This window comes from Phyllostomus discolor, chromosome 1 (genome assembly GCF_004126475.2).
Source record: "Phyllostomus discolor isolate MPI-MPIP mPhyDis1 chromosome 1, mPhyDis1.pri.v3, whole genome shotgun sequence".
Lineage (NCBI taxonomy): Eukaryota > Metazoa > Chordata > Mammalia > Chiroptera > Phyllostomidae > Phyllostomus > Phyllostomus discolor.
In genome coordinates this window covers 14472681-14499199 of record NC_040903.2, presented here as the reverse complement: position 1 = coordinate 14499199, position 26519 = coordinate 14472681, and the positions used below count along the sequence as shown (strand labels likewise).

Here is a 26519-nt window from a genome sequence, read left to right as displayed (position 1 = left end):
GCGAGTGTTCAGTTGTGACCACGGACTGTGACGGCAGCGACTTTTCCTGCCCACTCTTCCCCCCATCTCACTGGCCAGAACCCAGTCGCTGGCCCTGAAGTAACTGGAAATTAAAGCAGGCTTGCAAACACACAGCGAACTGAGACTCTCTGCCACACCTTGGTACAGGTGCCCAGGCCGCTCTGGCAAAGACGGTGGACCGTACGACGTCAGATGCCGCCTGTCTCTTCATGTACTGGCTGCTGGGGGACTCAAGGGTGTCATTAGGTGGAAGAACATGTTACCATCATTGTAAAATAACATTTTAATTCCATTAGTAAAGTATTTTAAATTTATCGAAAATTGTGAATCAAATTGTTTTCAATGACAAAACATCATGTTTCCAGTCTTCAACAGCTGACAAATTTGGGGGAGAATAAGGCAGCATATAATTAAATAAAATTAAAATGTCTCCAGTTATAAAGGTTCTAGTTAAATGTATCTTGTGGAATTATACAGAACTAAACTGTACTGCTGAGATAGGAAGTAAGAAAATGGTTTGGCATCATTTATAAACAGAAACATGTTTACAAACTTAAATATTCAACAGACACACTTCAGGAGGAATCTAGCCTTCAGACAACAATTTCTACTCCTTTTCGCCTACCATTTGACACTATAAGTACATTCACGGAAAAAAAATTAGCACAATACTTAAATAAGAATTAAGTTCATGAAAATGAGCAAAATATAACCAACGTACTCTGACTTATAATCACATCTTAAATATTTCAACTTAGCTTTTCTGGCCTGGTCAGACCATTAAAACATATTTCCACACTATTTTAATTTTTAGGATGTTACACAGTAGTAACCTACTAAGATTTTTATTATAAAAATTAATACAGTAATTCTCAAAATACTGAAAAAAAAAAAAAAAAAGCAACAGCTGTTTTAGAAAGCCGTTACCCACATCACAACCATCAAGTTCTTCTAGAACACGCCTTCAAAGGCACGTTCCAGCGACCGGCATTCACCTAACGACAGCAGCCGGAGCTCCACGCTTCCACTCTCCTGTCCTGTCAGCAGTGGGGCGATGGAGGGTCGGGGGAGGCAGGGGGGTGCTCCTGCAGGGACAGCGGCGTTCTCACGCGTCACAGCCACGTCACAGCCACGGAGGTCGAGAGGAAGGAGGGAAGGGAGGGGAACTGCAGACCTGTCTTCCCCCCTAACCTGACCTTCAGGAAGTACTTTTGATGCAAAAGTACTTAATGAAGAAAAAAAAAATCACAAGACAGAAAGCTTCAAAAGCAAAAGGCCAAAACCATAAACGGCCCTGTTCATTCCGAGTGGCGGTGTTACTTGTTTGGAGCCGGGAGACGAGAAGGAAACTTCTGCTTCTTTGGAATCACCTCTTCACACTGGGTGCATCATGTTTTCAATCACTTAGTGAATTAAAAGTGCTACAAATTCCCAGAATGTCAGACATACTGACGTTCAAATTCAAGCATACATGATTTGATGGTTATCTCTGTCATGGTTCACTGTAATTAGGGCTGATGTTCTAAATTTGACTGTAATTACAACATTGGGAATTTCAAGTACCTGAAAACAGTACTGTTATTTTTAAAAGTTTATATCCTAGGACCCCAAATACAATCTAATATGGACTGTGAGGATGGTTTACTTTTCAGTGAAGTTTAATACTAACTGAAGTACTAAACTGAATAAGATTAGTAATCTGGAGTAGCGATTATGTAATTGATTCCACCCAAGGAACGAAAGAGAATTTTTAATGTTATCCTGGAATTTCAAAAACATTAAGGATCTACCTTAATTTTACCTAATTCTCCTCAAGTCTCAGTTGAGTGTTTTTATTTTTTAAAAAAAGGGGTCATCTTTAGATTTTTTCCTCATTATGACAAAATAATTGACCAAAAATATTCTGAAGTACAAAAAAAAATAAAGGTCATCTATTACTTAACTAAGATATACTTTTCTGGTCCCTCACAACTGTCTTTTAGGGATTTATTCAAGATCTAAAATAGCAGCTTTTTAAATTAAGGCAACATTGCGTTGTTCTTACCTGTTTTTCTATTAACTAATCTATTAAGTTCATAAGAGTAGCTTCATATTCAAAGGCTTTTATACTGTAAGAAGAATTAACATAAACATTCTTCTCAATGTTTAAAAAGTATATAAAAAGTTATTTTATTCAAGGTCAACAAATACCTTATTTTCCTATTTGAAATTCTAAAATAATTACAGTCATTTCAGAAAGTGTAAACCATGAAATTACCTTTGCAACTAACATCATCAACATAAAGTACATTTTTCTACAAAAATACAATATAGGAGATATCTCAGTTCTTCCCTGAAACAAAAAGTTAATATTTGGACAAAAAACTGTAAACTTTTGAGAACATTCAGAACACAACCTTTAAAACACATTATTATTGGAGGTTTCGGCAGCCCGAGCGCTTAACAGCAGACCCGCATCACTGCAATGCGACGTCGACACACTCCCCATTGCAGCCGCTCGAGAGACGGCAGGCGTGTCGCCCACCTGCTACCAGGAGGAGAAGAAGGGCTTCCTGCAGTGGAACGTCTGCGTGAAGGAGCTGCTGAGCTGGACGATCCGGCCCTGGGCCCGCCCTTGGCTCTGCTCCACGATCACACAAGGCATCTGTACCAGCTGGACCGGACTCTTCCCGTCCCTCAAAGCCTGGGTGAGATTTAAGATCTGTGGAGAGAAGAAGCATTTTCACCAATTCAAAACAGATGAAAGCCCCTCAGCTCACTGACACTCGGTTTAACCATTTATGCGTAGTTACAATTTATATTTCATCTGTGTGTGCCCAACAGATTGTAATCAGGAGTAACTGCTGTAACTATACATTGTATGTCCGTGTGTATGTTTATACACACGACATGTACACACACAAGTGCACGAAGTTAGAACCGAGTAACTTTTGCCAGCTGGTGCCTTTAAAATACTCCGGAATGCACCTACGTCCAGGAGAAGAGAAATCAGAGACTGACAAAAGTGAGTGGTTCCACCCATTCTATCCGACACAGTGCTGGTCTGAAGAGTCTGGTTGCAACCACACACTCATTCAGTAGATACGTTTACGGAAAGCAAACACATGCTAGGCTCTGTTCTCGTGCTACGATCACGACACTGGAGAAACAGACCAAGCCTCCGCCTCACGGGGCGTACACTGTAGCAGGGGGAGGAGTCAGCAAACAAACATCACAAACCAGTAAATAAGTTATGCCATGTACCAGGGGTGTCCAACCGTGTGGCGCCTCTGGGCCACACACTAAATACATTGCAACATGTAATCACACACACAAAAATCTCGTGATGTTTTAAGTAAATTTACGATGCTGTGTTGGGCTGCATTCACAGCCATCCTGGGCCGAGGGCTGGACACCCCTGCTGGAAGGTCGAAACGCTGTGAAGAAGCATGATGCAAGGCCAGCAGCAAATGGGTTACAGACTTTGGGAAGGCAGCCATTGAAAATAAAGTTTTAAGAGCTAACTCTTTTGTTTTTTAACTGTTGTTCCCCTGCCCCCACTGCTCTCCCTCGCCCCACTGATCCCCACCTCCCATCCTTAATCCTACCCCCTTTGGTTTGTCCATGGGTCCTTTATACATGTTCCTTGATGACCCCTACCCTTCTTCCTCCTCCCTCCCCTCTGGTCACTGTCCGTTTGTTCTTCATTTCAATGTCTCTGGTTCTATTTTGCTCATTTGTTTTGTTGATCAGGTTCCACTTACAGGTGAGATCACATGATATCTGTGTTTCACTGCCTGGCTTGTTTCACTTAGCATAATGCTCCCCAATTCCATCCATCTAAGAGGTAACTCTTAAATAGGAAACATAAAGTAGGAAAAGTAAAATATACTACATTCCATGTTTACATATTCTTGGAAATGCTACTTGAGCATAAAAATAAGCTTATGAAACTCAATACATAGCTTACAGCCTTTTCTGTTCAGATAAACTTCTAACAATTCATTTTCCTTTTCCCCTGAATATCAAGCAAAACAGTTCCCTTTGTTGTGTATTTAGTAATAAGGAGGTCTCCTTCAAGTATGTGGAAATATATAGTAAGCAGATGGTGTGCACTTTACTGGTTCATTAAAGACTATTTAATACTGATAAGCACAAAGGTTATAACACAAAGCCATACTAATAAGTACACTTCATCATACGTTTAAATAGTATAAATGAGATGGTTTAGATCTTAGTAGATTTTATTTATCTTTAGAGGGAAGGGAGGAAGAAATAGCGGCAGAGAAACACCAATGAGCAAGAGATATGTCAACTGGTTGCGTCTCACACGCACCCAACAGAGGATCTGGCCCACAGCCCAGGCATGCGCCCTGGCTGGGAATCGAACTGGCGGCCTGACTGCTTTCAGGATGACGTCCAACCCACCGAACCACACCAGCCAGGGCCAGATCTTAGGAGACTGAAAGTATGTAACACATCAGGGAATTATCTCTAGCAACCGCGGTTACTCACTGCATTCGTTTTAGTGTCCCTCTTAAGTTCTTCCCTTAAAAGCTTCTACTGTGGCATGTTTGAGTAACACGACAAAGAGAATTTATGAAATGTACACGTATAAACACTGTCTTTACCAAGAAAATAAAACGTGAGCACCAGCGTGGTTAAAGAACGAAATGTTCTGGTTAGTTCCCTCTGCTTATTGTAAAACTTCTGTTCTAAAAATGTTAGTCTAAGCACACTAATTTAAATAACATCTAATGTTCTCCTGATTCTAAAAACAATATGTAATGATTGTAGAGATTCTGGAAAACAGAATGGTACAAAGAAAATAAAAAGTCATTCTACAAGATGAACATTTTTCAAATATATACTAATAGTAAAAAGTATTCTATCCTAAAACTACCCTAAATATAGTTGAGAAAACACCTGATAATGTCGCATTTATTTGCCAAAGAAATATTTACTAAGCAAGCACTGTGCTGGTAAGGAGAAGACTCCTCCCCATAAAAAGAACCACGTGAGCCCTAAAAATAGCCACATTCTAGAAACAACTGCCGGATGAACAAACAATGGCAATGTCACGTGACAAAGACTTGAACAACAGCTGACCTATGCCCTCACTTTGAAAATCTGTTCCTGTTCCCTACGTATCACCATTCTTTCCTTTTTCAAAGAACGAGCAAGTCTATTGTTAGATGTATTTCCCCCACGAGAACTGAGATGAGCCCAGCAGAGTTACAGCCAACCTAAAGCACTCAGGTGCTATATGTTTAACTCAGAGAAGATTATTTTCTGAAATAGACTAAACAACACAGGCAAGGAGAAACACTTCCGACTTTGCCACCCAGGCCACACTTGATAACTTGGTAGGGATGTGACAGTTATGTTGAGGGCAGATGAGGTAATTCATAGGTCCTCAAAGTTTAGTGGGCATAAGAACTACCGTATTATCTCTATAAGGACGCATATATTGTGCTTTATGGTGGGTTTTAAGCTATAATCCTCACCCAAGTATGTTTATTGATCTTAGAGAGAGAGGAAGAGAGCAAGGGGGCAGGGAGGAGAGAGGGAGAAACATCGGTCAGCTGCCTCCCATATGCCCCCAACCAGGACTCAAACCCGCAACTTAGGTGTGTGCCCTGACCAGGATCTGACCGGCGACCTTTCGGTGTAGAGGACAACGTTCCCAACAACTGTGCCGCCCAGCCGTGGCTTAAGCTATTTTTTAAAAGGCATATGCCCAAAAGGCTTGTTTGAGCACCAAACTTCTGAGTAAAATGTGACAGCAGTGGGTTCCCAGCGAGTGCCGTGGAAACCAGAACTCCCTGGGTGGCAGGCGGAGCCTAGGAAGAGGGGTTGGAGAGAGACTGCAGCACAGCCCACACGGGCAGCCCAGGGAAGTGATGATGGGAAGGCGAGCCCTGAAGAGCCTCCAGGCTCTGGGAAGCCTTGAATGACTGGAGGCAGACTGTGAGGGGTCTTGCTGCCGGTGCCAAAGCGGGGGCTTGAGCCCGGACAGACTGAAGAATCACAGAAGTCCTACGCCGCAAACGGTAGACCGGATATGCTTTGGGAGAAACTGTTCTGGTCAGGTGTGGACGAGAGGCGGGAAGGAGGCAAGGACACACCTAGGAGACCTCCGGCTCCCGAGAAGCAGCGATGGTGCCTCAGGCAGCAGGTGTGCCAGGCTGAGACGGACCTCTTATTTCAGCTGTCACTCAGCCCCTGTGACCAAGCTCCTCCGCATTAAAAGGCAACTAACTGCGGGAGCCGTTATGAGGATGGTAACAAACATAAACATATCTAGTAGAGTCGAGTACTCAGGAGGTACTAAAATGTGAAGTTCATTTTCTTTAAAATGGATTATTTCTGGATCTGCAAGTGAGGGTGCGGCTTACAAGTCACTGAATACAAGTTCGCCATACATTCATAAAGCAGTTTTACTTATTATTTCTGCCACTTCTTTCAGATCACGTGTACAATGTATTTCACATTGCCCATGACTACTTTCTGAGGTCCGGTGTTCCAAACCGGCACAGGGAGAGAGGAACATGAATGATTATATTAAACCTCATCTTGACCTACTGCTCTTCAACGTGAAATTCAAACATGGTTTATCTCTAACTGTCCTAAACATCATGTCACAGATTTTAAGAGGAATGCCTTCATAGCAGTTCCGAGTTCCGTTCCGCATCTTTGTGTGACAAATCAGAGCACGTCACTGATTATGTGTGTAACGCTAAAGACTCGCTGTAATGTGGGGCACAGGAGCTGGTTGTATAAAGCACAAATCATGAAATGAATTGGTAAACCTGGAGAAAAGAGGGATTTATGGGATAATTACAAATGATGGAAATAACAAGAACTTTGGCTCATTTAAGGAACCAGCTAAATGATGATTCTGTTGTTTGGAACACTGTTTACTGTTACTTGTTTTTGTTCGTTAATCCCTCTGTTTCACAAGCGCTGATAATACTTCAGAATATAAAATACTACCTGATTTTTCACAGTGGATTTTTAAAAATGCAGCTAAAACTAGAGAACTGCACAGTCATGTCCATGGTCGGGGTACTCTGCTCTTTCTGGCTATCAGAAAGGTCAAAACCAACTTTTTAAAAAAATGATAAAAATTAAATTAAAACATATCAAGAAGGTATAGTTCTATTTTTTCCCCTAGATCTTGATCTTGTAATTTTCTTATTTTATTATACACATCTGCATAAAGCTTTAACTCCTTTGTGAATGAGACCGGATATGAATAAACAAAGCTAGAATAGCAGACATACTGGTGTAACTTTGTAACAGACCTCAGTACTGGAATATCTCCATATCTTTTCAGTACGCATTTTTAAATTTAAATTCCTCATGTACTAGCTTTAATCAACAATTACAGTTTATAAAATTATTTACAGCTTTTATTTATTTATGTTTTTAAAGATTATTTATTTATTTATTTCTCGAGAGTCAAGGGAGGGAGATGGAGAGAGAGAGAGAGAGAGAGAGAGAGAGAGAGAGAGAGAGAGAGAAACATCAATGTGCGGTTGCTGGGGGTCATGGCCTGCAACCCAGGCATGTGCCCTGACTGGGAATCGAACCTGTGACACTTTGGTTCGAAGCCCTCGCTCAATCCACTGAGCTATACCAGCCAGGGCTACAGCTTTTATTTTTTAAAAATTATTCCTAAGTAAAGATTTACGGTTATGATGATTCCAGAAGATGAAGCATATTTATAAGTTAATTTGTTTCAAGCAAAAAGGTCAAATGAGGGCATAATCATCAATGCCTGAAAATTCAGCTCGAATATAGTAGGGATGGTAACACTGTGCAACATAATTACAATCACTGATCACCTAGACCCTTCATTCGTGCCTGAACTGCTGAAAACACCCCCCCAGGAGGCTCCCTGGCTCTACTCTCCTGTCCCCTGAGTACACCTGCACCCACTGTCCAGACTAACCTCCTACAGGGGCTCTTACACTTTGTTAGGACGAGGATGCCTTTTGCTGAGACATGCCCAGGACACACTTACAGATGTAATTTAGCACCCAGTTTCAGGGAGTTCACAAGAAACCCAAGATGAGGTCTCCTCTCTGAAAATGTCAGTCTCACCAAAACCCCTTTTAATGTTAAAGTCTCTAACTGTTCCCATCCCTTCTGTGTGGAATCTACCTTCTGGCCCTTCAGGCCCTTCAGGATCCGGACCTATGACACTGCCCAGGCACTCCCCTTACTGTTTAAAACTCGGACTCCAGCACAGCACACATGAAAACAACAGAGCACAGAGCTGTGCAAGCTAATACCCACCCCTTTCCCTGAGCTCCCTGAGCAACGGAGCTGGGCTTTGCTCGCTGCTTTATCTCAGCAACTAGAACAGTTCCTGGCACTAGTTCTGACAATAAATATTTGGTGAATAAATAGCTACCCAGTTTAATTATATTTATTTACTATAAATGATATGAGTGCAAAACCTAAACTCGTCTTTTTGCCATGGGAATACAGCAAACAGCTACCCTATATTAAATGTATGTATTTTTAAGAAAGTTAATTAGTAAGTTGCTAAAAGACAATGTTTATAGTCTAATTTGTTTTCATTTCAAGACCTTTTTTGGGCGGGGATCTGAATACCATTAATGGAGTGGAAGAAGCAGATGTCGTCCGAAGGTCAGCCCAGCCCGCAGGCCCACACCCGCAGACCTAACACCTCCCGTTTCTCCTTAGAGGTGAGAAGGGTGAGAGGACTGAGTTACAATTAGCACTTTCACGTCCTGGTCAGCGCTCAGCCTTTGGTGACGTGGTTACTGACTGACTGCTCTTGTGAGCTCCAGACATGTTCTAGGAGGCAAGTAATCAACAGGCTACAATACATCTAAGCGAGTGAATCTGAGGAGGAAAATACAGTAGCGACCAGGAAAATAGTTACCAAAATGAGGACAAAGAATTCATTGGGTAACTCAACAAAATCTAACCAAGTCAAGGATATCTAACTTATGAGACAATACTATGAAAATCAACTTCACTTTAATCATTGGAGCTATTTCGGCTCACTTATAAAAAGTGCCCAGAGTTGCAGCTTTGGGTCACAATAGAGAAAAAAAGCTGATTCCTATTTCAAAGAGAGGTTTTTTTTTTCTTCACAAGAACACGAAAAGGTGGACCTACCTGACCCCTCATCACAGACATCTGACTTTCAAAAGTGGCTTTGTTAAATCTTCTGTCAATCTATCACAAAAAGGAAAAGAAAAACATCATTATAGTTCAAAATATCAGGATCACTGAAACAAACATTTGAATATAAAATGAACTCTTTCAACTTAGTACATAAGATCATTGGTAAGCTTCCCTAATGGATAAAATAACATACAAAGGGGTATTTTTTACCTGAAGTATTTTTGTACATCCCTAGAGGAAGAATAGTTTATTTACACTCCAATCTGTTCCGGAAAGGATTTAAAATGACACTCCAGCCAATGAATTTAGGATTTTTGAGAGAATTATACCTGGTCACCAAACATTTGTTGTAATTTTTAGGGTCATTCTGTAAACATTCAACTTTGAAGGAAACAGTATGTCAAGTGTTAGGTCCCACTACAGACGATGCTCCCAAGGATACAACTCCACAAACATGGGCTCCTAACTCCCACCTGCTCTGTCCAGTTCTACTGCAACAAGTGGCACCCGTAGTCAAGTGCAAATTAGCTCTGCAGGGAGAAGCCTCTTGCATTTTCAGACTTCACTTTCTGTAATAATTAAAACTGAAAATTTACTTACCTTAAAAAGTTCATAAAGATCTTCACATAAATCTTGCACAAAGTTCATGTCAGAAATATATGGCAGAATCAAGTTTCTTGTTTCTTCAGAAAAGGGAACTTTTGCTTGTGGAAGCCAAGCCCAGTGAAATGGATCTAACAGGAAAAAGCACTCTGATCAGTGGGGGCAAGGGTTTATTCTGACCCACATTCATCCCCGTCCTTTCCCCACAAGTCCCAGGTTCTTAGAAAAAGGAGAAAAGTTACGAGACAACAATTATCCTGTGTTACCTAAATTATTCAGATCCCATGTTTATATGTTAATTCAGATGGCAAAACACAAAAACTTATGACCTGAAGTAGCTAGGTTTCTGAGTTTTAAAGAATAAAGAGTTTTGTCCTGGCTGGTGTAGCTCAGTGGACTGAGCGTGGGCTTGCAAACCAAAGGGTCACTTGTTCGATTCCTGGTGAGGCACCTTAAACTTAGTACTTTTAAAGTCCAATTTATACAAAGACTCCACATCATTAAAGGAAAATGAAATGGAACAAAAACATCTCAAGTCACTTCAATAAAGACAGAAAAGGGAAACAAGAAATCATCAGAACTTATGGTAAATAGAAAGAAATACAATGGCAGTAAAAGTTCACACATTATCGGTTGCTTATTGAGACAAACTAGAGTTAAGTGTCCCCATTAAAAGGACCTCAGGCTAGGTTAAAAAATCCAGCTAAGTAATGTTTATAAGTCGTATACTTAAAACAAAATGATGGAGATTAAAAATGAAAGTATAAAATAATACCAGGCAAATGCTATTAAAAAGAAATGAGGTATACCAGTTACAACAGACGACAAAAGGAAAAAAGAAAAACACTGGTAGTGATAAAGGGGGATGTATTTCACAGTGATGGAAGAACACGCCGCCAGCAAGGTAAAACGCTGGGCCTTCAGGAATGTGAAACACAAAGCAAAAAATGTATAAAAATGCAGAGATTGACAAAACCACAATCACAGCGAACTTTAACTTTCTCTCAAAAATTAACAGATTAAATGGTCAAAAAATAAATCAAGAATATGGTTTGACTAACAACTAACAAGCTTTAGTTAGCAGACAGATACAGAATTTTGTGCCCAAACGTTCTTTCTAAATACAGTCCTTCAAACTAGCCGAACATCCTATTATAGTCACATTCACAGATCACAAAACAATAAAACTTGGAAATAACAATGGACAGGTAAAAAATCAACTGACCTAGAAATTTTATAATCAAACAAAACACTTCTCAATTACTCCTGTCAAACACAAATCTGAAAGTATGAATCCATAAACTAGAATAATAGAGAAGCATGCCCAGTCTATGGCTTAGCTAAAATGACACCTAGAGAAAAACATATAGGAAGGTAATACAGGATGAATATAGAAGAAAATAATGATGGAAAAATGATGGTAGATCAATGAAAAATAAAAGCAACTAAATAAACTGAAAATCTGATCAATAAGAGTTCAATTAGCTAAAACACACATACACACACACACACACTAGACATGAAGGAGCCAATGTTTTATAATAAATCTTTGGCAACACCAATGAAGGAAAAAAGGCTACTAATGAAGAGTGGGAATTTAAAAGAAGCATAGTATTGATACAGTACTGATACTGATATTTAAAAACATATACAAAAATCAAAATGCTGGCAACAGGAGCTCCCATATCCTGAAGAACTCAATTCAATTACCCCCCAATTTTTACAAAGCTGATTTCATCTATCCCTGTTCTCTCTCCAAGTATTTTGAGGTAAATTCCAGCCATTTCGTTTCATCCCCAAATACTTAATATACAGAGAGGAAATTTTCTTTCTTATAAGAGAATTCTATAAAAACCTTTATACCCACAAATCTACAACAGAAGATATGGACAATTTTAAGCAAAATAAAAATGTCTAGCCCTGACGGGTGTGGCTCAGTCAGTGGGCAGCATTCTGCAAGGCCAAAGGTCGCCAGTTTGACTCCCGGTCAGGGCACACGCCTGCCTGGGTTGTAGGTTCAGTCCATGGGGCATGTATGAGAGGCAACCGCTTGCTGTTCCCATAGATGTTTCTCTCCCTCTCTTTCTTGCTCCCTTTCCCTGTCTCTAAAAGTAAATAAATAAAATCTTTAAAAAAAAAAGAAAAAAAAGAAAAAATGTCTAAAGCTGAAGTCAGTTGACAGAGAAACCAAACCAGCAGAGGCTGCTAAGGCAGTTAAAACACCACTCACCAAAGAGGGGGTGAGTGCTTAAGACAAAGAGTTTTGTCACTGAACATTACCCAGAATATTAAAATAAAGCGCTACCAAAATAGTAAATAGATAATTTCCATGTCATCATGTTTTATGTATTTATTTAAAACTGGAAAGCTATCGAACTTACAAGGCTAACACAAGGCAAGAACCCAAGCCCGCCGGTTACCCACAGAGGAACAGCACACGGCCAGGCCCAAGTGGCGCATGTCTCGGAGCTCAGTGCCTGGGACAGCGTCCCAGCGAACACTCCGCCCAGGTTTTTTCCTGCTGGTTTAATGACCACACATTTTCTTCCCTTCCTCTGCTGGAGAGGGGTAATGACAGAACCTCTAGGATGTTTTAAATACTCACATGTTCTCCACTCATCAGGATGTTTAAAAGGAAATGCTAGACCGTTATCAATTGCAGCTATTTGAATAAGCGGTTCTTTATCATCAGTCCAATCTGCTTCCTAAAAAGGAGAAAATAGTCTGTTGATAAAAAAATGTATACAAATATTTTTAACAGATACAGTATTTACAGTAATTTTGGGGGTTTAAGGACATTTTATCTGAAGAGCCTATAAAAATAAAAAATAAGTTCCCAGAAAATACAAATTCACTGTTGAAGGGCAGAGATGATCTTAAAAATAATAATTTCATAATCACTATTTTTTTTGAAATTTGATATTATAAATTTACATAGGAGTGGTTTTTCCCCTCTGCTTTATGGAAGAGCATTTGGAATTATTAAGACTTAAAGTGTTATTTTGGATAATTTATTGCTAGATGCATTTCTTAAATGTATGACAGTTGCAAAATATGGACATTTTCAACAACTTAAAAAGTTACCTAATTAAAATCTAGTCTTTCTTAGGGTCCAATAGAAACAATTAGTTTCAAATACAAAATGTTTATAAATAAAACTCCCCAAAGCTAAGTCTAATGAGGTGCAGAAGGAACCTCAAGAAACCTGATTACAGAATCTAGCCATTCCTAACTGTTACATTCTTCTGTAGCAGAAACAAAGACAGCAGGGGCAAGAAGGTTTTCATGTCAAGGAGTACCTCCTACTATTTAAAGATAGACAGTTGCCATTCTTAAGTGGCATAGATAAAATAATAAAAGGTAAAATCGATAATTTTTAAAAGTAGACGACTAGGTAAAAAAGCTGTGGTACACTGACACGATGGGATACTACTTGGCCATAAAAAAAGAATAAAATCTTACCATGTGTGATAGGGGTGGACCTGGAGAGCATTATGCTAAGGGAAGTAAGCCAGCCACAGAAAGACAAGTACCATATGATTTCACCTACATGTGGACTCTAACGAACAAAATAAACTAACAAGCAAAGTAGAAACAGAATCATAGCTGTCAGAGGGGAGGGATGTTGAGAGGCTAGGTAAAAAAAAAAGTGACTGGATTAAGCAAAAAACAAACAAACAAACACCACCTCACATACACAGACAACAGCCTGGTGATTACCAGAAGGAAGAAAGGAAACAGAGGTGCGGGGAGCTAGAGAAGGGTGAAGGGGAATATGCGGTGATAGGAGGAGACTTGACTTTGGGTGGTGAACACTCAATGTAATACACAGATTATTCATTAAAGAAGTGTACACCCCAAACCTACATAAATTTATTAACCAATATCACCCCAATAAATTTAATAAAATTTAAAAAAATTCAAAGTATTAGAGTAAATGTCTGTGTGATATAAACTAAAAGAAATAAACCTGGCATATATCAAATATCTCAGTAAAAATGCACAAAATACTTAAGAGCAAAATAATGAAGTTTTCAGTAAACTCTAATTGCTCAAAATATACCAATAAAATATATGTAGGAACTAGTATGAATATATAAGTATATATATTTAAGTCTGTACTTTACACCCATTTCTGCTATAAGTGGCATTTATTTTTATCTCTATCACTTTTTTCTATTTACAACTTTACTGAGGTATAATTCACACACAATAAACTTCACATATTAAAGCGTACAATTTGATAAGCACCGATAGATGAGAAATCTTCACCCAAAAGTTCCTTGTGTCCCTTTGTACTCCCTCCCCTCCTCTACGCCCCCTCCCCCAGGCCACCACTCTGCTTTCTGTCACCGGGGTGAGTCTGCACTTTGTAGGTTTTTATACCACTGAGACCAGACAGTACATTCCCTTCGTGTGCAACTTCTCGTTGCTGCTTCCGTTCAGCGGGATCTTGAGCTTCATCCCCATTACTGCCTATATTGAGCTCATTCTTTTTTTATTGCTAAATACTGTGAATATGAAATTTTAAATTTCTCTGGTAAACACTGAAAAGTAGAAGCTTTCTAAAGTGATGCTTTAAGTGATGAGAACACACAGACTGTAAGTACTGGAGAGATTATTTTTTTAACTAGTGAAAACTTTCTCCAATGAATAGACTGTTTTGAACTAGTAAAACTGTTCTAAACTATCTCGTGTCAATATTTAACTTGAACTTGGGTAGCCAAAACTGACAAGAATTGATCTAAAAACTATCATTCAGATGGTGTTATATATAGGTCTAGGCAGGCCACTATATACATTAAAGCCAGCTTCCTCTCAGTAGAAGTACATTTTCTTAAGTTCAGTGTATATGAAGCACAGGTAAAGGACACATGTTCTATAATACTGCATCTCCTAATACTGAGTCATAAGACTCAGAAGGAAGTGAATTAGCAATATATAAACATGACCAAAAATATTGGCAGTCTTTATTACATAAAAGCAAAATAAATCTGGTGGTTCTACAAAAATTTCCCAAGCTCTACAGAAAATACCAAGCTGGTAATAGTCTTCTATTCTAATACAATATTATTCTAATAAAAAATAAAGCACTGTGTGGTGATTTTTTTTTAAACAGAAATAAAAAATGTAATGTAAACAAAGGAAAAAAGAAAAAAAATGAGAAAAACAGAAAAAGAAGATAAAAACCAATGTTTTGAGGGAAGGAAATAAGAAAATAATGAAGAATAACTTCAAGGAATCTTTTACAGAAATTGTGTGTATGTGTGTGCGTGTGTATACATACACATTCTTTTTACATTTCCTTACCTTACTTTCTAGTGCACGTTTCTGCTTTTCATATCTGATTAACCAATTATCGTTTCCCCTGTCTTTTGAAATAGAAAAAAAAACAGAACAAAATCTGTTACTTCGTTGTTTTTATGGGTGGCATAGCCTAAATCAAAGGAGAAATCTAGTCAGCTCTTGATTTTCAAGACTTTCATTGGTTGCCTGTGACATATATTTATATATTAAAGGCTCCAATTTAACACATACAAACTAAAAAATACTTATAAATATTAGCTAACATTTTTGAGCCCTGGCTGGTGGATTGAGCACTGGCCTATGAACTGAAAGGTCACCGGTTCGATTCCCATTAGGGCACATGAGTGGGTTGCGGGCCAGGTCTCTGGTTGGGGGCATGAAAGAGACGACTGGTTGATGTTTCTCTCCCTCTCTTTCTCCCTCCCTTTCTCTCTCTCTAAAAACAAATAAGTAAAATCTTTTTAAAAAATGTTAGCTAACATTTTTGAGCATTTACTCTGTGCCAGACATTATTGTAAGTGCTTAACATATATTAATTTATTTAATCCTCAAACCACTCTGTGAGACAGGTACAATTATGGCCAAGAACTATTAAATCAAGGTTATTAAAATCAAGGATAATTTCTCTTCACCTCAGAAAAAGTATCTAACCCTATCAGCAGGCAAATACCTGGATAGGTTCTCACCTAATGTCTGTATAGGAGTATTCTAGGCTTTACACTAATTTTTAACATTGACCCAAGACCATATTAATCAAGATGGTAAATCTAGAAAAGCATATAATGCTCGTTGAGAAACCAAAATAAATGAGCATTTTGAACCTGTGCTTCTCAAGCTTCAGCATGCAGCAGAAACACCGGAGGGTTTGTTAAAACACACACTGCTGGCTCCCACGTGCAGTTTCTGCGTCACAGGTGGGGGGTGGGCTCCTGCCAGACACAGGTGCCACAAGTCCCCACATAACCCGGACCTGCACAGGCCGGAGCAACATCTGGGAACCACTGTGGTACACTACCTACTTCACTGCTCCCTTCCAGCGCCCCCAAAATTCAAAGTTCAATGTAGTTATCAAATACATTAAGTTACCTACAGTCAAAATAGCATCTGCAATAATTTATACAACCCAGTGTTAATTGTTCACAGTATGCAGGTAACATTTCTATAACTGGCTCTGTCCCGCTGCCCAGAAACACCGCGCCAGGGACAGGGACTGATCTCGGCCGCCAGGCAGGGGCCAGCTAGGAGGCAGGGTCTCCAGAGCAGGAGCAGTTCCGCCGGGAGGGGCCGTGCTGCATCCCCGTTTCCTAAGGCAGGTCGGCAAGAAGTGGCCTCAGGACTTCAGTGTGAAAACTTCATGTCTTTGATTTGGATAATGGCTGAAAACCGTTCGAAAACTAACAAGGTTTCGAGAGGACGAATGAGAGGACCTCAATACCTGTGTTTCTGATGATGTAGTCCAAAATCACTAATCTTTCAAACTGTGACTGAAATTGTTTTCTAATATTCTCAGGCAAAGGGTCGGCTTCAAATTTCCTAAGCCAAAATTCAGCCTCCTTGTAACCTTCAACAAATAACTGAAAGGAACCAATCTGTAATTTTAAGAACTATAGTTAGAAAAGAAAGTACAAGAACGAAGGGAATTATTTTTTAAATGCCTCAGCAGTATCGTCATAAAATATATAAACACAGTAAGAAAAACAGAAGAGTTAACATTAATTTAGATAAGCCACAATTTATCAAGAACACTATTTTCACACACCAGTTTGAAATAATCAGATAAAGAGAATACATAGCAATAAAAAGTGTTCAACCCTAGACTTTCAAGGAGTGTAGCAGTTATTTTAGGACAAAAGGAATTTCTATCACTAAAAGTTACTGGTTGTTAGCATTAAAAAAGTTACTAGAGTAAATACAAAGTTAAACAGCACATGACACACAGGTAACAGGTAACCTAGTACCTAGTTGGTCTCATAAATACAAGGAAATCACCACAAAGAAAATCTACTTCTTATCGTTTCTTAACAATTTATGTTCTCGTTGGCATGAAATTTTAATGATTTTCTAAAGGTTTTCTCCAAAGCATTCATAATTAAGTCATAGTAGTCATAAAAAAGGAAATAATGTCTGTTTTTAGTCACACTTATTTCAGCATATTCAAGAATTCCTGTAACCGGCCTCATAAAATTTTTCCAACTTCTTGCTTACTTCCAGTATGATTTTAGAAACAAGTTAGGCTGACCATGGATTTCTGCTCAAGTTCTTTTATCTAGAGAAATACACAGCTACAACACAACAACAAAACTACAGATCAAATATATTTTTTTGAAAAAAGCCTAGAGCTTTTTCTAAAATATCTTTCCCATCAATCCTTCCCACTCTCGCTTAGCTAGCAGCTACTCATCCCTTAGGTTTATTTAAAAGTGGTTAAGAAAAAGAAATTTAACATGTAATGAGTAAACAGGTACTACCACTTACTTTACTGTATGCTAGGACTGTACCAAGTACTTGACATAAATTTCTTCATTTTATCCTCACAACCTTTAGAGGTAGTTTGATCATCCCCGCCCCCCCCCCCCCCCCCCCCCCCCTTTATAGAAATGAGGCTTGGGGAGTAAGGAGCTAGCCTGAGGTCTTAGAGCTAACTGGTAGAGAGGCTGGGAGTGAAGCCTAGGTCTGATTCTGGACCTGTGCTTTCAGCCATTATTTTATAAAGCTTTAGATGCTTTGTAATTAAGTCACAGCTTTAGATGCTTTATAAAATACCTCCTCTGGCAAACACGCCCCAGACCTCCAAAGTGGGTGGGACATCCCACCCCGTCCCCTCTGAGTTCCCTGCACTTCCCCATCCTAACATCATATTGCATTGCGTTTGTTTCTTTACTACAAGCTCTGTGAAGATGAAAGATTCTTTTCTTCACTACTACCTCCACAGCCCACAGCACAACGCCTAGCACATGGAGCTCGGGTAACAGGTGCTGAACTGTCCCCCTCCAACACAGCTTGTCGCAGAAACTTACCTTAGGAGGGAGTCCTATCCGATGAAATTTTCTACCGACTTTGGGCACTTTCTCTAAGGCATACTTTTTGCCTCTAGCTTTTGCACGGTCAATGGCACTGTAGTTAAATGTCTCACTGACCAGCCAAACCACCTAAAAACATACAGTTTAGAAAAATGGTTATTAGAATTTGCATGATAGTATTTATATTCATATATACCATGAAACTCACTTGAATACTGTAAATTAGCAAACCTTAGTCCCATACAAAATGCCTCAGAGAATCTAAAATGGAAAGGCTAAGGGATTTTGCAGGCAGTTAGATGACACATATTTCTCTCTGACAGGGAGCCTCAAAACAGCCAGTGGAAGAAAGTATAGTCTTGACACGTATAATTAGGAAGGAATATTTTGAGGAAGTCTTCAAGTAAAAACATATAAAGGGCAAAAAGGAAAAAAACAGTTTTTTGAGTACATTAGTTATCTTTATCTTCCACAGAATTTCTAGATCCCTGATCTTTATCTGCCTTCTAAAAATTAGTTATTTTTCCTCTTTTTGTCAGCATCATCTCAGCTCATGTGTGCAAGACATTCCCTTGGGTGCTCACTCTGTGGATCCACACTAGAATCAATCTGTTAGCCACTCATGACTGTATTACCAGAAAAAGAGGGCTCAAATTCAGGCTCTGTCATTGGAAGTGTGTTTACAGAGAAGTGGGCTAGAAATCAGAAGTCGGGCTTAAAAACAGATTCTCCTTTACCCTTGTTTTCGGTACAATGTTCAGATGAAGCTTTTCGTCCACAAGGGAGGCAGCAGCTTCGGAAAGATACCCCTGGTTGGGCACCAAGCAGCCTCTGCCAAAGCAGCACGGGCAGCAGATCTTATGAACATATTTGGTCCATTTTGGATTCAGTTGACCATAAGGCTCTTCTGATTTGGGCTTGAACACACCAATAATTTTCTATAAGGGAAAAATGGAGAAATCTTATTAGACTTTTAATATAGAGAGATAATAATCCATGAAGTTCATTCTGGTAAATCTCTTATACTTCTCCCCACCACAGACTTGGACATAACCCTTCAATATGGAGGGATTCCGTTCCATTCACATTTTTACATTCATTCTCGTTCAACAGTCTACACTCAATGATCGTTTGGGCTAGTGGTTTTCAAACTGTGCTCTGGGAACCCGAGGGAGGGTGTGAGGGGAGGTGGGGCAGGGCTGTGAGACCTTGTGCCCCTTAACCCGAGCGACTGTGATTCCACCTGTTTTACATTACTGGATTTCCAGGTGAGTAAAGGATAACACTGACTTTACCATGTGTGAAAACCACTGCTCTAGGTCCAATAGTTATTATTCAGTATCTGTTCAATACCCAAATTATATGTTTATTTGCTTATTGTCTACTTTCCCCACTCGACAATGTACATTCTAAAAGGGCAGGGACTTTCTCAGGACCGTATCCCAGGAACTCAGAATAGTCCTTGAAACTCGGCAGGCATTCAAGCGTTTGTTAAATTAATAAACCCAATAACAAAAAGTGTTCTCTAAACAAAGATAATGACAAAGATAAAATACAAAGGTAATGACAGGGCATAGTGAACATCTATGCTATCAGATTCTCCTACTCTAATCTCTTTTCCAATAATTTTCTCCTCTTAAAAAAATTTTGTTCATGGATGTCTAAAAGGAACTGCTGGCTATGCATCATTCAGAAAGCTTTTACAAATGATAACACTGGTATTTGAAAAATTCTATACTGAGTGGAACAAAGTCCCATATCAGCTTTTCTTATCTGCCCTAAATTGTGGTTTGGTTCATTTCACTTTGTCTCATTCCAATGAATTCAAACGTCAAACTTCCCAGGCTCCTACTCTGGTACAATGCAGGAAAATAATATTGCTAGGGTAAAATATAACTTTGGAAAAAGTCAAGCAATTTGACTTAAAACATTAAGTCAAACATTAAAAAGGTTTTGAAAGTTTAAACTCCTACCTTGCTTGGCTACTATGGGTTCTAGACGACTATAAGGTAACACCTTATGATAAACTCAAAAAATCTACAGCTGAAAGTGAGTATTCAATAAATGTTTAAAACCAAATAGTAAAATAATAGAATGGCAAACTATGACCTCAGATGAATAGGTTGATTTCTAAATAGTAGTACTTTAGTTAAAAAACAAAACAAAACAACACACACACACACACACACACACACACACGCGAGAGCGAAAAAAACTGACCTTTCTTTCTCAAAAGAGGGTGTAATCAGGTTAGGAAACTATCTCAGAAACTTGCAAGGACTTCACATTTAAGTTAATGTTTTCCAAAATGTCTGTTATGTATAGGAGGTCTGTGAAATTCTCACCCTCTTAGGATCCTTGACAAAGTAACTTCCACTTGAACCTTGAGAGATTCTTTCTGGAAAAACTCCAAATTCAATTGCTTGCTCTGCTTTCAAAATAACATCAGCAAACACTGGATCATCCAAGAATACATTCAACTCTGAAGAACCAACAATTATTGCATTAAAAAAAATCAATGTTAAGGTAGCACATGAAGAAAAAAAAAAGACCAGCTATGAGAATGCTCAGGAAATGAACCTGTCATGTGGGATCAGGTTAACAGCATTAGGACATGAAAGTATGAGAACGTAATCAAATAGTATATGGGCTGCTTGGATCCCCCTTCTCTCACTACCCCCACTTCTCTTCAAGTTTCAAGTGATGATATGTGGAACGTGAGACCCCTATTTGTTGACATAAACACACTACTCTTTCACATTTCTTTGAACTCACTCCCAGTGATTTTGATTGTCATTCTACTGAAGTCTCCAACTGCAGAGTCACACCTCAGATATGTCATTACTAATACCTGCAATCTCTCCATACTCTGAATTTCAAGCACCTTATATCTAATTCACTTTTCCTCTGGCATCCCGAGCCCCTAAATTCTCCCATCCCACCAGGAACTCGAAGCCCTGATGTGTCAGGCTGTCACTGATCTTTCACTCCCTTGTCACTTTCTCGCCCTCCTCGGTCACCTTAATTTACGGTCAATGATCATATGATCATTCTCTTCCTATCCCCTCATCATGGGCCCCTGGAAAAATCCCAGCCCTGGTTAAACCCAGCTGTCAGCGGACTATGCCTGTGCTCGGCCAGCCGAACTCGTCAGGAGAAGCACACGCACCCAGAATGCCTGGTCTCACTTTAAATCCATCACCGCAAACCTCCGGTGGGCTTCATGCTGCCCAGGCAGCATGCTACACTCTGGTAGTAAACGGAATGTTTGTCTCTCCCCCAAATACGCTGAAGCCCTAACCCTCAGTGTTATTGTATCAGAAGATGGGTCTTTCAGAGTGATCAGGTTTAGGGGAGCTCAGGAGGACAGGGTCTCCATCAGGAGACCAGGGCCCACAGTGGGGTCTCTTCCCCTCTGCCATGTCATGGTACCCTGAGAAGGTGGCAAGCCAGGGAGAGAGCCCTCAGAACATGGCTATGCTGGCTCCCTGAACTTGCACTTCCAGACTCCAGAACTGAGAGAAAGAAATGACGGCTGGTTAAGTCACCCGGTTCATGGTACTCTGTTTCAGCAGCCCGAACTAAGACGACTCCAGCCTACAGACTCTCCCACTCTTCTAACAGCCACCTCATACTGCCTCCTCTCCCCAAATTCCCAACATCCCCTCTCTCAGCAGATGATCTAGTTTCCCATTTCACTAAGAGAAGCAACAAGAAAAAAAAATGTCATTAGCCCTCAGCCCAGCATCTACCCACCCCCATGCTGCACCCAAAACACTGCTGCTTAGTACGTTCCAAAAGCTCAGTTATGGAGAATTGTCAAGACACCTAGGAAGGACATCAAGTCTTCTAATACCCTCCTCTAAATTAAGCCGGATTACCAGCGTTTAGAATCTAGACCCAGCAATACGGACAGCGCCACCCATCAGAAGTGCTCCTAGTGAAATGGGCTGCAGGGAAGTTGTAAGAAATACTACACCACCAATCACTTTTATTACAAAGATACTATTTAACATACAGTCTCTTTTCCAAGAGAACACATGACAGGTCATCGCTTCTCAATTGTTTTGCTTCAAATATTGAGTTTGCTCTAAGTTTATGGACACCGATAGTGTTTCTCGCAAGTCGGCTGCTCGGTAACCTTAAAATCAAATCTGTGGGCTGCCCGCACCAAGTGTCTGGTATGCATTTTGTACACTTACTCCAGTCCCCCTCTATGTGTTTTATTATCCTTATTTCCCATCCTCATCTTTCCTCCTTATTTTTAAATTCTATTTTGTTCCTATATTTATAAGCCACCGCGAATCATTACATGGCTATAAATACACACTTCCTTTTAGTTTAGTAGCTCTTTGTGAATTCTCTAATTGTTAGGCTTACTAACAAAATTGGCTAAGTGCTCCTGGTTTGTATTAACAGGACCTTGAAGAAGCCACTTCACCTCTCTGTGCTTCCTCAAAATGAGAATTAAAAAAAAAATGTGCATGCATAGGGCTGGTTATGAATAATGTACATGAAGTGCACAGAACTGCATCCTACATATACTGTATGTAGGGATTAATTATTACCATCTGTATCACTCTCCAACTCACTGATTAAAATGACAGAACACGGAATGTCACTAACCCCTCTACTTTGATATTGATCCACCAACACTATGGTTTAAGCTGGTTCTTGACTTTGTCAAACGCCTTGTCAAAGATGAGAGACATACTACGTTCTTCCACTGGCTCAAGTACATAAATTACACAAACAGAATAGTCATAAATTAGGTTATTATTCATCCAAAGGCAGAATTTCTTGGAACCAGAGGCGTGGCTTCATGGAAATCGGATGGTAAAGGAAGTTAACGTACTCTGAAAAACAACTAACCTTAAGTATATAATTAAATTACTCAATCAACTTTTTAGGAGACTGGTTTAAAATTTATAAAACAACTTTTACAATTCAAAACTATTTTTAAATGCCTTAAAATACGATCTCCATAATAAATCACCAAAGTAACAAAGGTTTTGTAACACTTGGGGACCTACAGCGAAGGAGAAAGTGCATGACGAAGGAGAAAGTGCATGAAGTGTGAAGAACCAGGCTGAGAGTCCTGGCTTTAGCACTTCCTGGATACCTAACGTCTAAGACCTCTGAGGTTCTGTAACTAGATACTGGTCACTACAGTTTCTCATTCACTTTTAATCCTCACTACAGGGATGGGGGTGAGCAACTACCTTGCTATGTTGTTGTGAGAATAAAATACACAAAAAGGAAGATCCTAAATCATAGACTGTGATAGAAGTTAATCGCGATTTAAAAGGGCAGGCATTCTTTTTAATAATCCATTTGTATTCCAAGTAACATATCGCCATTTTTAATTTTTCTGGCCTTAACATTATTTCTTTACAAAACCTCACTCACTGTCACAGAATAAACACACTTTTAAGGTTTTAGGCTCTTTTAAAATTTAGCTACCCAGGTAAATTTGGGGTAGAAAAAGGCAAGCTAGCCACACAGACTGCAGTTACTTCACAGACTGGACTCTAGGTGACATACATCCAAATTATCAATGCAGCTGGTGAATGTGGGTCCACTTGTGATCCAGTTCTGACTTCACGCTTGTTTGTTTGTTACATGTTGTAAAGCCAATGCATCCATTAGCTAACACAATGGTGGCCAACCTGCATGTCTGAACGGTTTTCTAAACCTGCGTTATTCATGAAACTCTTAAATTTGAAAGTCTGCTTCCTTTAGGCCTCTCTGATTTGTGTACTCTAAATATGTTTGACTCTTACATTCATCTACAACTTGAATAACCTAGTCTGTCCAAAATTCTTTAAAATGTAGAAGGACCATTAGTGCACTAGTAAACACAAGTAAAAATCTAACAACTCCGGAAAAACTAAGCAGCATTAATGAAAATAACATTTTCTATGGCTTTTAAAAAAGCTGAGTTGAGAAAGAGAGAAGCAGAGCGGGGCAGGAAGGAAAGGATGGGGGACAGGGAGGGAGGGAAGGAGGGAGAGAGACAGACAGGCAGACAGACACACAGGGGAGAACATCGCCGTTCTTCAACCTGAGTATGCATTCATTGGCTGTTTCTTATAAGTGCCCTGATCACACCTTCTGGGTACCCGGGGTCGCTCTAACCGCCCCCGGCGCCGAGGTACCTGGCAAGGGCTCTGTGGCCCTTTGGAAAAGCTCTCGCGATAATCCAAGGATTAATTAGTACACACACCATCTCGTTTAAACCATCCTAACCACTGGCAAGTAGGTGCTATCACGACTTTACAAACTAGCTCGTCTCGCCTTTAAGTAGAACTCGTATAAGTCTATTTTACTATCAATTTAGCCTAACTCCATCTGCCATGCCAAAAAAAAAAAACCCTGCCTAAATAATAAATATCCATGCCTGCGGTAGCATGCCTAAATTTTACTTCCAACATCATTTCAGTTACCCTCTCTTTCAGCTGAGGCTATCAGTCCGCTTAACAATATATTCTTTTTTCTTTTTAAGGTACAATAACAGAAGGAACTCAAGGACGGAAAAAAAAAACAAAACTTCGCAGGAGACAGCAGGTACAGAAATGCAACAGCCTCTGCCCCCTCTGGCCAACGTCACAATAACAACATTTAATAGCAAAAGTTTTTGAAACGTGTCCCGGTAGCTACTGGCTATTCTGGCTGTACATCTTTGCAAATGCATAATTCCGGGAACCTTCTGCCATACTTCAGGGTTCTTAGCCCAAAACTCAAGTCCAAACTTGAGCAAACAGCTTACGTCACTATACAATGTTAAGTTTCCTCCAGTGTCTGATTCTAAAAGTTTGGGCTCCCTATTAAGGGAGGCCTCGGGGATCAGAGTTGAAGGACAGCCGCGGGCCTTAGCTGAAGCAGTTTACAGCCCCTGGGGAAGGTGCGGGAGACGCGGGGGCGGGGAAGACGGGCACAGAAGGTGTCCGAGGTCCGCCCGGCGGCTGGCCCCTGGCCTGTGCCCCGGCCGGGATGCCTGGCCAACTCATTGCCTTTCTTACTAGACAAGCGCTGGTGAGAGGCAGAGAATGGAGCCGGGGACAAGGCGTGGAGCAGGAGCGGGAGCCCGGGGAGGGGCGGGGACGGGGGGGGCGCCCCGGGACGGCCTCGGGGAGAAGGGCAGAGCCGGGTCGCACCTGAGCCCACGGAGCGGCTGCAGTCCAGGTTGGTGGGTGAGCTCGGTCGGTGGGGGATGCCGCGGGAGGGGCAGCGGGGCGAGGCTGCGGGCCGGAGCAGCCGTTCCCTGTCGTCCGCCTGGCCAGGGGACGCCGCGCCCGCCTCCCCGGCATCCCCCGCCAGCCTCACGGCGGTCCCCGGGGCTCCCTTCCGCGGCGGGGCCCAGGCGATCCTCGGCAGCAGCGGCTCCCGCTCCTCGTCCTCTTCTTCGTCCAGGCTCTCGCCGCCCGCGGCCGCCCGCCGCCCGGGCTCGGAGGACTCCGCCATGGCCTCCCTCGTTGCCTTCCGCGCCGAGACCGGCTCAGAGAGGCAAGCCGTCCGCGTCCGGTCTCGGCATCGCGGGATACCGGGAGCCGCCGCGTCTGAGAGCGGCCACCTCACTTAGGGCTGCGCCGCTCGGTTCCCGCCCAGCGGTTGCCCCGCCCCGCCGGCCGGCCGCCACGCCCCATCGCGCACCGCCCCCGCGCCTGTGCGTCATGGCCCGGCGTCGGGGGGCGTGGCGCGGTGCAGAGCCGCCACCTGCCTGTGAGCGCCGTGGAAGCCGCGCGTGCCGGGCTGGTGCTGCTGTTTCTGGACCCTTGGCTTGGGGTCCGAGTTAGTCTATTTACGCAGAGTGCCTCTCTCCAACTTATATCGGCCTCTGTCTCCACTGAAGACTTCTCTCCCAGTTTGCCACAGTCTATACCTCTGTATTTCCTTGCGTGACTATTTAACATTTATTTCTCCCACTAGAATCCGTGGGAGCAGGGGCCTTGTCCTTTGTTCAGACATCCCTGATATCGGTAGTTAGTATTTTCTTTTCTTTTTTTTCCCCCTGAGTAATCTAGCTAGAAGTTTATCAACTTTTTGAATCTTTTCAGAAACCTATCTCTTGTTCCATTGTATTTCTGTTTTCTAGTATCGTAATTTTTGCTGTTTATTAATTTCTGTCATCCCATTAATTGGGGTTTGATTTCCTCTTGTTTTTTTTTCTAGCTGCTTAGAGTAGATCACATTATAATTCTTCACCTTTCTATTTTTAATATTTTTTAGTATAAGCTATTTTTAAATAAAGCTATACATTTTTCTTTAAGCACTGCTTTATCTGCATTACACGTTTTTTCATATGTTATGCTTTTAGTTTCAATTAGGTCTAAATAGTTTTTTATTTTCATTATGATTTCTTTTTTGACTCACTTCTTTGAAGTGTGTTGTTTAATTTCCAAATATTTAGGGATCTTTCTA

The 26519-nt window shown here is 40.8% G+C and overlaps 1 protein-coding gene across 1 annotated transcript; it reads right to left on the bottom strand.

Annotated features, from left to right (window-relative positions):
- Positions 1–1783: 1783 nt before the first annotated feature.
- On the bottom strand, positions 1784–25701 carry PI4K2B (phosphatidylinositol 4-kinase type 2 beta). The gene is made up of 10 exons (XM_036019482.1): positions 25256–25701; positions 20444–20580; positions 18836–19036; positions 18096–18227; positions 16514–16667; positions 15082–15143; positions 12377–12476; positions 9769–9902; positions 9160–9219; positions 1784–2722 (listed from the first exon to the last, which is right to left on the bottom strand). The coding sequence occupies exons 1-10, from the start codon at positions 25560–25562 to the stop codon at positions 2549–2551; spliced, it is 1461 nt and encodes a 486-aa protein (XP_035875375.1). The 5' UTR covers positions 25563–25701; the 3' UTR covers positions 1784–2548.
- Positions 25702–26519: the final 818 nt, after the last annotated feature.